Source organism: Dermacentor andersoni, chromosome 9 (assembly GCF_023375885.2).
Source record: "Dermacentor andersoni chromosome 9, qqDerAnde1_hic_scaffold, whole genome shotgun sequence".
Lineage (NCBI taxonomy): Eukaryota > Metazoa > Arthropoda > Arachnida > Ixodida > Ixodidae > Dermacentor > Dermacentor andersoni.
The window spans coordinates 117,331,606-117,342,351 of NC_092822.1; the positions used below are offsets into that span (position 1 = coordinate 117,331,606).

Below are 10,746 nucleotides of genomic sequence, written 5' to 3' on the forward strand. Positions count from 1 at the left end.
GCCGGCCTCACCCTTAAGCCGGAGAAGTGCCACTTTGGCTTCGGGGAACTACGGTTTCTCGGTCACGTCGTCAGCCACGCAGGTGTTCGCCCAGATCCTGAGAAAATTGCGGCCGTAGCACAGTTTCCAGTACGAACCGATAAAAAGGCTGTCAGGCGCTTTCTGGGCCTCTGTGCCTATTACCGCCGGTTTATTGCGGACTTTGCTCGCATTGCGTCGCCGTTAACTCGCTTGACGAGAGACGAGGTTGCTTTTGTATGGGGCGACGAAGAGCAAGGTGCATTCACTGACTTGCGGGAACGTCTCCAGACACCTCCAGTGCTTGCTCACTTTCATGAGACCGCTCCTACATTGCTCCACACTGATGCCAGCAATGTTGGCTTGGGAGCTGTTCTTGTGCAGTGGCAGGAGGGCACCGTCCTGAACTTGTGCACGTTGTCCGCATGAAGCCGTATGTGAGCGAATAACTATGCGAGAGACCCTTACTTCCACAAGTGACACTTCTGGTCTAGCATCGGGACGATGCTCTCTTAGGGGGGGGGGGGGGGGGACAAATGACGCGTGCGTCTATTCTTCTATGCAGACGACAACGAAGATAGGGACATTAACGGATTTCGTCTAGTGGGTCAGTGGGATTCGGCGAGGACGAAGAAGACGTGCCTCTGGCCTGTTTTGTATTTGAACAAGTTGTCATACGGCTCTTGAACGTCTCCCTGTCTACAGTCCGCGTTGTACTGCGACAATATGGAGGAACGTGGGGAGGTAGCACGGGAGGGAGGAGGGGCAGCTTCGACTCCGCCATGTGTGTGCTTTGCACGGCCGTGCGCAGTCGAGAACGCCGTATCTTGAAAGGGGTTGGCACACGGCTCATGCCTTTGCGTGCGCTGTGTTCTTGCCGCTTTTGTGTTGAAGCGATAGACCGCACGAAGGTCACTTCGGTCGCTGCTTCTGCCACGCTTGCTCACACCAGTGTACAGCGTTTTGCAGCGACTGTCCGCGATCATCCAGTGTGATGTCTTCATGTCTTCTTGTGCGCGCTGACGCCGTGCTTGTTAATTCTGTTAGCAAGCGAATGTTCCCATGTTTATATGGCTGATGAAACTACTATCCTTACTTCGTATAGCTGCCTAATATTTTCCTATCGCAATCGGTGCCTCCCCTTTCGGGCAAAACTGCCACTTTTCTTTCATTTCTTTGAAAGGGAATGATCTTGAATGTTCAGCCTCAACTGTTCCATTACGCATGCTCTGCATAGGACTAAAAATGGATTAGACTCATTTTCTCATAGGGCCGCAGAACTGTGGAACACCTTACAGTACAGTATCACACTATCCACATCATTTTATTTATATAGGTGGCTTGTTCGCGTTCATCTACTAAACTCAACAGCAACCATGTTAATTAAAAAAAAAATTGCACGCATTTGTAACAAAGTTACTGTAATATCTGAAATGCTTGCCTTGTTATTGACTTGCAATCACTACTGTTAAAAACGGACCTCTGCCACAACCCTTGAAAACGTTCAGGGTCTTACCCGTATAAAAATAACATGTATTATAGGTATCGGAAACAATAAACATTGACTGATTAATCGCTTGCTTGATTGATTGATTGGTTGATTGATATAGAAATATCTGCCATGCCCTGGTTGTGCGCGAAATGATCTCGTACGCATTGTACAGGGTGCTCATTTTTAAATTTTACCGAATTAAAAAAAAAATGGCTTCTGGCATATAGCATAGATGTTGTCGTTGAGCTCCGTCATTCAAAGAGGCGGACATTACTAGCACGAGCAACGGAAACACATATGCCACTAATTTAAAAAAATTAGCTTGCATGATTATCTGCATTGCTAAAATTCTTTTGCACCTACAGTCCCGACGGCAAACCATGGCAACCAGCGCCGAACACCAGGATATGCAGTCGCCACTTTGTGGGCAACGAGAAAAGCAATTCGACCAGTCACCCCGCGTATGTGCCTACAGCTTTCCTCGCAGCCTACAACAGGTCTCTTCCGCCTGACAGCAAGTAGCAAAAATGAGAGATGCAGTATATAATTTACAGGTCAAGTCCAACACCTCACTTCAGATAATTAAATGGCAGACCGAGAGAGCAGCAGGCATGGCTGGTGATTCACGATTCGAGACCCAGCCACAGCGACAATTAACCATTCGACCGGTGCGAAGTGGTGAAGTGACCAGGTGTGCGCAAATGACCACAAATGGTCGGGCTGATTCGGTGACAATTCACTACCCCACTACGAGCAGCACAGGTTAGAGTTATATGTGCTCATCCTTGACCTCAAGCCAGCACGTTGAAGCAGCGCAGCAAGGTAGTAGTGATTGCAGCACATCGACGTTCGAGCGCTGTCATTAAAAGCTACATCAAACGAGCAGCGCACGAGCTCGCGCTGCAGCGCGATTCGCAGGTACGTTACTGCGAGCTCATATCCACTGCGTCAGTTATTTCTCAGTCGCTAAAGGGACAGATGGCTGCTACTACAGTGCAGGCATAACTATTTGTATAGCGGCATGCAGTCAACAAATATTGCAGGAGGCCCGCCGTTTCGCGGCATGTCGAAAGACCGCTGCCGTCGCGGCGCGTACCGTCGCGCGCTCGAGCAGTTCCGTACACATGATGTTTGCTTATCGCTGCTTTAATTCATTTATAGCAAGCATTTCCTCACGTTTGTGCGCCTGAATCTAGCAGCGTGAAAACCTTGCCTGAAGTTCAACTTCGTACGCGACTCGCTTCACTTACGATTGACACCACGCTAAAACTTCGCCGCTTATTTCTTGAACGGCGTACACGTATTCCGTGTTGCATAATTTCTTGCCTTTACGCAGCGTGCCACCCATGAAAAAATCTTCGGCGCCCGATATTCGCTCCAAGCCGTGGTACAACACCACCTATAGTGGCGGGTCCATATTGTAAACCTGCTTTCTGAAGCAGACGACCGAGCTTGGTACTACCTAGTTCAGGACAGAGGGCGCTTTTTAGCACCATTTTCGCAGCGCCCCCTTGGGCAAAGCAGAAGCCCTATTGGTGGGACAAGAATGCATTTTTACTACCAATTTGGTAGTGCATATGGCCAAACTGGTCTCATTCTGAACATTTACTCCAAGTGAATATGACTTGCAAGCTCAACAGCCACAATACCTAAATTGCAATATCTGCCCTAAAGCAATTAATCAAAAAAATGAATGAGTTAATTTTTGTGAATTAGTTGAATACATGTTTCGGTTTCTCGTGCAAGTCCGCCTCTCTGAATAACCTAGCTGGAGGTCTAGAATTATGTTACCAGCAACTGATGACATTTGAAAATTCCGGAAATCTGAAAAAATGATCACCCCGTATAATGTGACAATCATAACCATAACCAACTCGCTTTTCCTTCTCGCCCCCCTTCCATCAACGCCGAGTAGCACGAACGTTGGTACCAGGGCAGAGCCTTATCAAGGCTGACTTCTCCGGCTTCCTGTCAGATCTTCTTTCGCACGCTATGCATCTCTGGCGTGCTGGTGTGTTGGCTGATTTTCTGCGAAAGCTAGGTCCTCTCATTCCTGGGCATCATGCAAGTCTCGTCCAATCTTTTCGATGTTTATCCTGCGCGTCATTCGGCCAGCGAAATTCTCAGCGTGGCCGCACATTGGACCGAGCCCGTTCAACGCCACGGCTCATGCGTGCTCCCCATCGCGGCTCATTTCTCTGGCGGAAACGTGGCGCTTCTTTATCCTCATTCACCCCGTATTGCGCATCGTTCTGCGCATGTCCTATAGATTTTCCTTAACCACCTACCATGGTTGTTTAGTGGCTTCGGCGTCGCGCCGGTCGAAGACCCGGACGCGATTGAAATGGCGACGAAATCCAAAAACACCCACGTGCCGTGCATCAGGTGCACGTTAAAGATCGCCAGGGGTCAAGGTTAATTCGCTGTCCTCGGCTATGGAGTGCCTGATAATCAAATGAGGCTTTGGACGCGTAAACCCCCTCCCCCCACCTTTTTTTTCTTTTTTTAACAGTGAAGCGGGATTGTACGTGTCCGCGTGCGTTGCTTTGCTCACGCAAAACAAACGGCGGCTGGAAGACTGTGTTTGAGTTTCAGCGTTGCAGGATTATGTTTTCTCGTACATACCAATTACAATTCCTTCCTATTATTTCTGCGAGTTGTGTGTAAGTCGTCCTTTCGAAATTTTGTCACGCATTTTACGCTTGAGAAATTAGTTCAATAATGCAGTTGCACCAGGCGGAGGGCCTACTTAAACGAGCCTGCATGTACAGTTCCGCACATCTGCGTGCGGGTGCAACGAACGTGTGCACAGGATGCAGCTGTCCTTGAGTACCTGTCCTTGGTGCGTGGGAGCATCTGTTGCACAGCGTGTTATTATACCGAATCAAAAAGTTACAGTGACGCTTCACTTTGTGAACGAGGGTTGCGCGCAAGCCTGTGCACACCTTGAACATGCGCAGTCGCTGAGTTTACCATTACTTCAACGGTACGACGCCTGGTGGGCGAGCGGGAAAGCGCATATTGCTATACATGCAAAGAAGAGACGCCGCGAATGTGCACAGTGACAACCACGGGGTCGAAGCACGAACAGAAAGGGTGCGAACGCAGTCGCCCACTTTACCATAACCTCAACGGTTCGACGCCTGGTGGGTGAGCGGGATAGCGCATATTGCTACACATGCAAAGAAGAGAAACCGCGAATGTGCACATTGACCACCGCGGCGTCTAATCCCTAACGGAAAGCGTGCAAACGCAGTTGCCCACTGTTTCACAACCTCAACGGTACGACGCCTGGTGGGCGAGTGGGAAAGCGCATATTGCTATACACGCAAAGAAGAGACGCCGCGAATGTGCACAGTGGCCACCGCGGCGTCGAAGCACGAACGGAAAGGGTGCGAACGCAGTCGCCAACTTAGCCATAACCTCAACGGTAGGACGCCTGGTGGGTGAGCGGGATAGCGCATATTGCTACACATGCAAAGAACAGACGCCGCGAAGGTGCACATTGACCACCGCGGCGTCTAATCCCTAACGGAAAGCGTGCAAACGCAGTTGCCCACTGTTTCACCACCTCAACGGTTCGACGCCTGGTAGGCGACCGGGAAAGCGCACATTGCTATACACGCAAAGAAGCGACGCCGCCTATGTGCACAGTGGCCACCACGGCGTCGAAGCACGAACGGAAAAGGCGCAAACGCGGTCGCGGCAGCTATCGAGCTGTTTATGGCTAGGTTCTAGCTGATCTCGTCGGCGTGGATATAGACAAACAATTTTTCACACGTGTGCCGATCCTAAAGATAAAAGATAGTGCAATGCCGGGCCGACGCGCGGCGCAGGTGCAGTTCACCATTAAGGGGCCCACCTTCACAGCTTCGCTGTCATCCTTCTTCACAGAGTGGAAGGGCTCTGGATTTTATTTTATTTCCCTCTGATACCGCACGTGTGAGACGGAAATGCACTTTACGAAATGTGAAACTGATAAACTCGTAGCGTTTGCGACGGGACTTTGGTGGCACAGCTCCTGTAGATTATTACGCGACACAAATGAGCGGACAGGACCTGGCTCCCGATTGGTACGTGTCGCAGTAAAGAGAACAGCCGCTGTAATGCAGCGATTCTTCTCGCTTGAATATGTTCCTTTCGTATCACCCACCGTTCACGGTTTCTCAGTCCTGGTGATATCGTGAGCGGACCGCTGTCGAAGCGCGAGAAGGAATAGAATAGGAATATAATCGTTGCATTATCTCGACCAAGTATTCTATGGCGGCACCGAAGGATATAAGCTGCTCCACTGGCACGCGTGAGCTGACAGCTTAAGCAGCGCTCGTCTGGTCCTCTGGGATAATCTGCGGCAAGAAATGATCCAATAGACGCGCTTTGTACTCCTCCCTTTGGCCTCATTCAAATTAGGCATTTGCGCACAAGAGGCAACTGCACTCATTTACTCCTTGGAGGACGAACTGTTTATCCGGTGGTCTAACGGCTGAATTTAGTCCAGCTTTCCCCAATTTCGGCTTACGAGTGCATCTCAAATCCATACCATATTGCACCGGACCCTGAACGTGCTGACACTGGCGACTGTGGCTCGCACCTTGCTCTTGATGGTGATGGACTGCCGGAGCCAGTGGTCACCTCCGTGACCCACGGTCACGTTGCCCTGCATCTCCGACGATGGGTCGCCGCTGGCGGGTGACTGGGCCCGCCGTGCCACCGGCCGCACGCCCGTCGGCGAGCAATCCCTCGCGCCGCTCATGGCCGACGAATTTGGACGGTTGCCTCCAGGCCCCGGCTTCCGGGGATCGCGGTGGTGTGGTTCGATTTCGCGCTACCTGTGGCGCACACCCACTATGGGGGATGACCATGTTGATGTCGATTCCCTAAAGGGACCTTAGAGAGAGGGGGGAAAGGCGCGCAGATTAACCAGATGCGAGTTTCCAGTCCCATACCCTGCACAGGCGTGCATGGTGGAAAATAGGTGTTGGGAAGAGGACAAAGAGTGATAAAGAAAATCATGACCCATCCCACTTTATGACGGCGGACGACCAGCCAAGCTGTGTAGCACACGACACAAATGTATATATATTGGCACGTGTACTTGTTTATATTTTCCGGGTGACCGCTTTTCACCGCCTAACAAATGTTATCGCACAGCGCAGGACGCGCCTACATGTATCGGAAGTTTCTGGAATGTTATCGATCGTTCCATCCGCTCTCTGTCCCCGAACCTTGTGTAATCTGATTGCACGTATGCGGGACGCGAATAGTGTAGAACTTTGTGGAAGACACCCTGGTCCCAGCGATTACTCTGGAACATTCGACGACTGATGTGTGAAAGCCGACGCGCTTGACCTGCTGATCAGATTTTCGACGATCGCCGAGTGTGTTCGCTGCTATCGTTGTTCTTTGAGTGTAGCGTGCTTTTGAGGGCACAAGTTTGCCCAATAAAACGCTAGTTTCGTTAATCACAGTTTTGCTGCCTTCTTCACCGTCACTGCTAGGTGAGATCTCGTGGAGGTGCTTTACGTTCATGTACCGGACGCCCCCGATAAGCCGTAATCCAAGCCCGGACCGCAAAGACAACACCAACGTCCTCCCGGAACATCTAGCAAGCCACCGGCAACATCAGCTGTCCCCGGAACACGGACTTCAACCAGAGACGAACAAGAAGATCGTCCAAGTAGATCGTCGAGAGACGACCAAGAAGACAGCCCCAATGGCAGTCACAGCGGCCCCAATAGCTCTGCAGCAGCCCAGGGAGGCACAGACGTACCGCGGTTCCACATTTGAGGACCCGGAAAGCTGGCTGGAGACGGATGAGAGGGTCGCTACGTTTAACAGCTGGAACAGCGACGACAAGCTGGGACATGTCTATTTCGCAATGGAAGATGCGACCAGGACGTGGTTCGAGAATCGAGAAGCTACCTTAACGACGTGGGACTGTTCCGAACCGGCTTTTTGCAAACATTCACAAGCGTCGTGCGTAAAGAGCGCGCCCAAGCGCTACTGGAAGCCCGAGTACAGCTTCCCAATGAGACCATAGCGATCTTCACGGAGGAGATGGACCGTCTTTTCCGGCACGACCCGGAAATGTCGGAGGAGAAAAAAGTCCGCCTCCCGTCAAGGAAGAATTTTTCGCCGAACTGATTGGCAACCCGGCGAAGACCATAGCTGAGTTTCCTGCAGAGGCATCGATGATCGAGAAAACTCTGGAAATGCGCACCCGGCAATATAACCGCCAGGTGCTCACGCCGCAGTAGGCCATCCAAGGACTGGGTTCCGACGACCTTCAAGAGACCATCAGGGCCATTGTGCGCGAAGAACTGCGCAAGGTCTTGCCTTCGTCGCCACCTCAAGTGGCCTCGATCGCCGACATCATGAAAAATGAGGTTCAGCGATTGCTTGGAGTTCCTGAGGTGCAACCTCAATTACCGCAGCCTCAGCCAGAAGCGATGACCTGCGCCGCCGTCGCACGCTGCCAAGGTCCCCCTCCGCGACCGCACCAGGGCGCTGTAACGCCGCAATTCCGCCGTCCGCCGCCGCCGCCAGCACGCCCACCCGTCGCCAAGCACTCCTACGCGAGGAAGACGGACATTTAGCGAGCCCCCGACCACCGCCCGCTCTGCTATCCCTGCGGAGAAGCGGGCCATGTGTACCACCGATGCCCATACCGCGACTTGGGACTGAGAGGGTTCGCCGTCAACGCGCCGCGTCCACAGCTTGGAGAGCGTGCACGTGATATCGCCGATTACCTAGCCGCCACTCAGTGGAACTCTCGACGACCGCCCCGTTCACCGTCACCAGACCGCAACCTGTTGCCGCAACGACGACCATTCACTGGCCTAGCCCGGGGCCGGCTCGTCAGCCCATATCCGGAAAACTAAAAGTAGCAACCGATGGAGGTGCGGTTGGTGTTCGTCGAACTGACGAATATCCTCCGCCGCCAATGAAGACGCCGAAGAGACTATCTCGGCGACATAACAACGACGACACACGGCCGTCCCGACGAAGTCTGGCAGCAAAGAATACGCCGATGAAAGAGGACCTGACGACGCGACGTTCCAGCCACAGATCAACGCGATGTAGCCGCGATGTAGCCGCGATTTGACGCCAAGACCTAACTGTAACGCAAGACAACGAACCACCGACCTCTACGTGCTTCTCGACGACCACGCAGTCACCGCCTTAGTAGACACAGGAGCCGATTAATCCGTCATGAGTGGACCCATTGCGGCCCAGTTGAAGAAATTTAAGACTGCATGGGAAGGCTCTCAAATTCGGACAGCTCGAGGACACGTCATAACATCGACTGGAATCTGCGCCGCAAGAATTACCGTTCATGACCGGACTTACCCTGCCACCTTCGTTATCCTCCAACAGAGTTCACAAGACGTCATTCTCGGCATGGACTTTCTGAACCAACGCGGCGAAGTCATCGAGCTGAAGTCGAAATCGATAACGCTGTCGAAAGATGAAGTGTTACCACCGAATAGCTCTCGTGGTCACCCCGCCTTGAGTGTTCTCGAAGATTAAGTGAGCATCCCACCACGCTCCAGCATTACCACTTCCGTCGGCGCCGAAACACCCGCTAACGTAGAAGGCCTCATCGAGTGTGACCAACGTCTGCTACTCGACCGTGAAATTTGTGTTGCAAGAGGAATCGCTGAACTGCACGGAGGAAAAACGAAGGTGTTGCTTGCAAACTTGAGCCAGGAGTTCAAGCACGTCAACAAGGGCACGATAATGGCGTACATCGAGGAAATTGTGGAAACCAGCAATCGTTTGTCCTCTCAGATTCTGCCGCATCTACCCTGACGACCATAGTTCCCGAACCAGACTTCCACATAAATCCATGTTTCCCATGAGTAAGCAGCAACAGATCAGAAGTCTTCTACGACGATACAAAGAGTGTTTTTCGACGTCATCGAGGATTTGACAAACACCAGTCGCAAAGCGTCGCATAATAACTGAAGAGTGAGCTCGACCACTCCGCCAGAGCCCTTACCGAGTTTCGACGGCAGAACGTGCCGCTATTAGGCAACAAGTCGACGAAATGCTGCGCGACGACATCATCCAGCCGTCGAAAAGCCCGTGGGCATCTCCCGTAGTCTTGGGGAAGAAAAAGGACGGAACCCTACGTTTCTGCGTCGATTATCGTCGAGTGAACAAGATCACGAAGAAGGACATATACCCCCTCCCACGGACAGACGACGCATTGGATCGGCTCTGCAACGCTAAATATTTCTCATCGATGGACCTCAAGTCTGGCTGCTGGCAAATAGAAGTCGACAAGAGAGATCGCGAAAAGACCATCTTCATCACGCCAGACGGCCTCTACGAGTTCAAGGTCGTGCCATTCGGACTGTGCTCGGCGCTTGCAACGTTTCAGTGCGTCATGGACACGGTGTTAGCAGGAATGAAGTGGCAGACATGTCTTGTTTACTTGGATGACGTCGCTGTCTTCGCCGGAAATTTCGACGATCACCTTAGGCGGCTTGCGACAGTATTAGAGGCCACGAAGTCATCAGGGCTCACTCTAAAGCCGGGAAAGTGCCGCTTCGCTTACGATGTGCTTCTGTTCCTAGGTCACGTCATCAGAAAATCTGGTGTCCGCCCCGACCCGCAGAAGACAGCTGCCATAGCAAAGTTCCCACAGATCGATAACAAGGCAGTGCGTAGATTGCTTGGCATATGTGCCTACTATAAGCGCTTTGTCAATGACTTTTCACGCATCGCAGAGCCGCTAACGCATCTAACCAAATGTGATGTCCAGTTCAAGTGGAAAAGCACGCTGGCCAACGCATTTCAAGAACTCAAACGACGCATGCAGGTGCCGCCGGTACTTGCGCACTTTGACGAGGACGCCTATACACTATAAAAAGTTTAACACCTTTAACACCATTAAGGCTGTAAATGACTTGTCCCATGGGTGACACCCTTTTAGGGTGTATTGCTACACCCCAAGCAAAGGGGTTAAATTACCACGCCACAAAGGAAAGGGTGTTAGTATGACGTCACCTTGCCTATGGGTGCAAAACAAACAACACCCTTCCTATATGAGTGTAACCCAGACACCATCCTTTCAATATGGGTGTAGCACGGACAACACCTTTCCAGAAGGGTGTTATCCCTGCAAGAATTTGAGCGTTCAATATAGCCATGTAGTTAATGAAGAGACTAGCTGTTGTGAATGCTGCCTAGCCTTAGCTATGTTATTACCTTGTTCAGTATGAGCCAGA

The 10,746-nt window shown here is 51.7% G+C and overlaps 1 protein-coding gene across 2 annotated transcripts in view; it reads right to left on the minus strand.

Moving 5' to 3' along the window:
- LOC126529569 (myeloid leukemia factor 2-like) overlaps positions 1–6,476 on the minus strand; it is a 30,765-nt gene extending 24,289 nt beyond the window's left edge. The window contains exon 1 of one of the 2 annotated variants that reach the window (XM_055069880.2): positions 6,051–6,476. In XM_055069880.2, the coding sequence (XP_054925855.1) occupies positions 6,051–6,263 (213 nt within the window). In that variant the 5' untranslated portion in view covers positions 6,264–6,476. The remainder of the gene's footprint in view (positions 1–6,050) is intronic. The other variant, XM_055069881.2, reaches the window with a different exon arrangement.
- Positions 6,477–10,746: the final 4,270 nt, after the last annotated feature.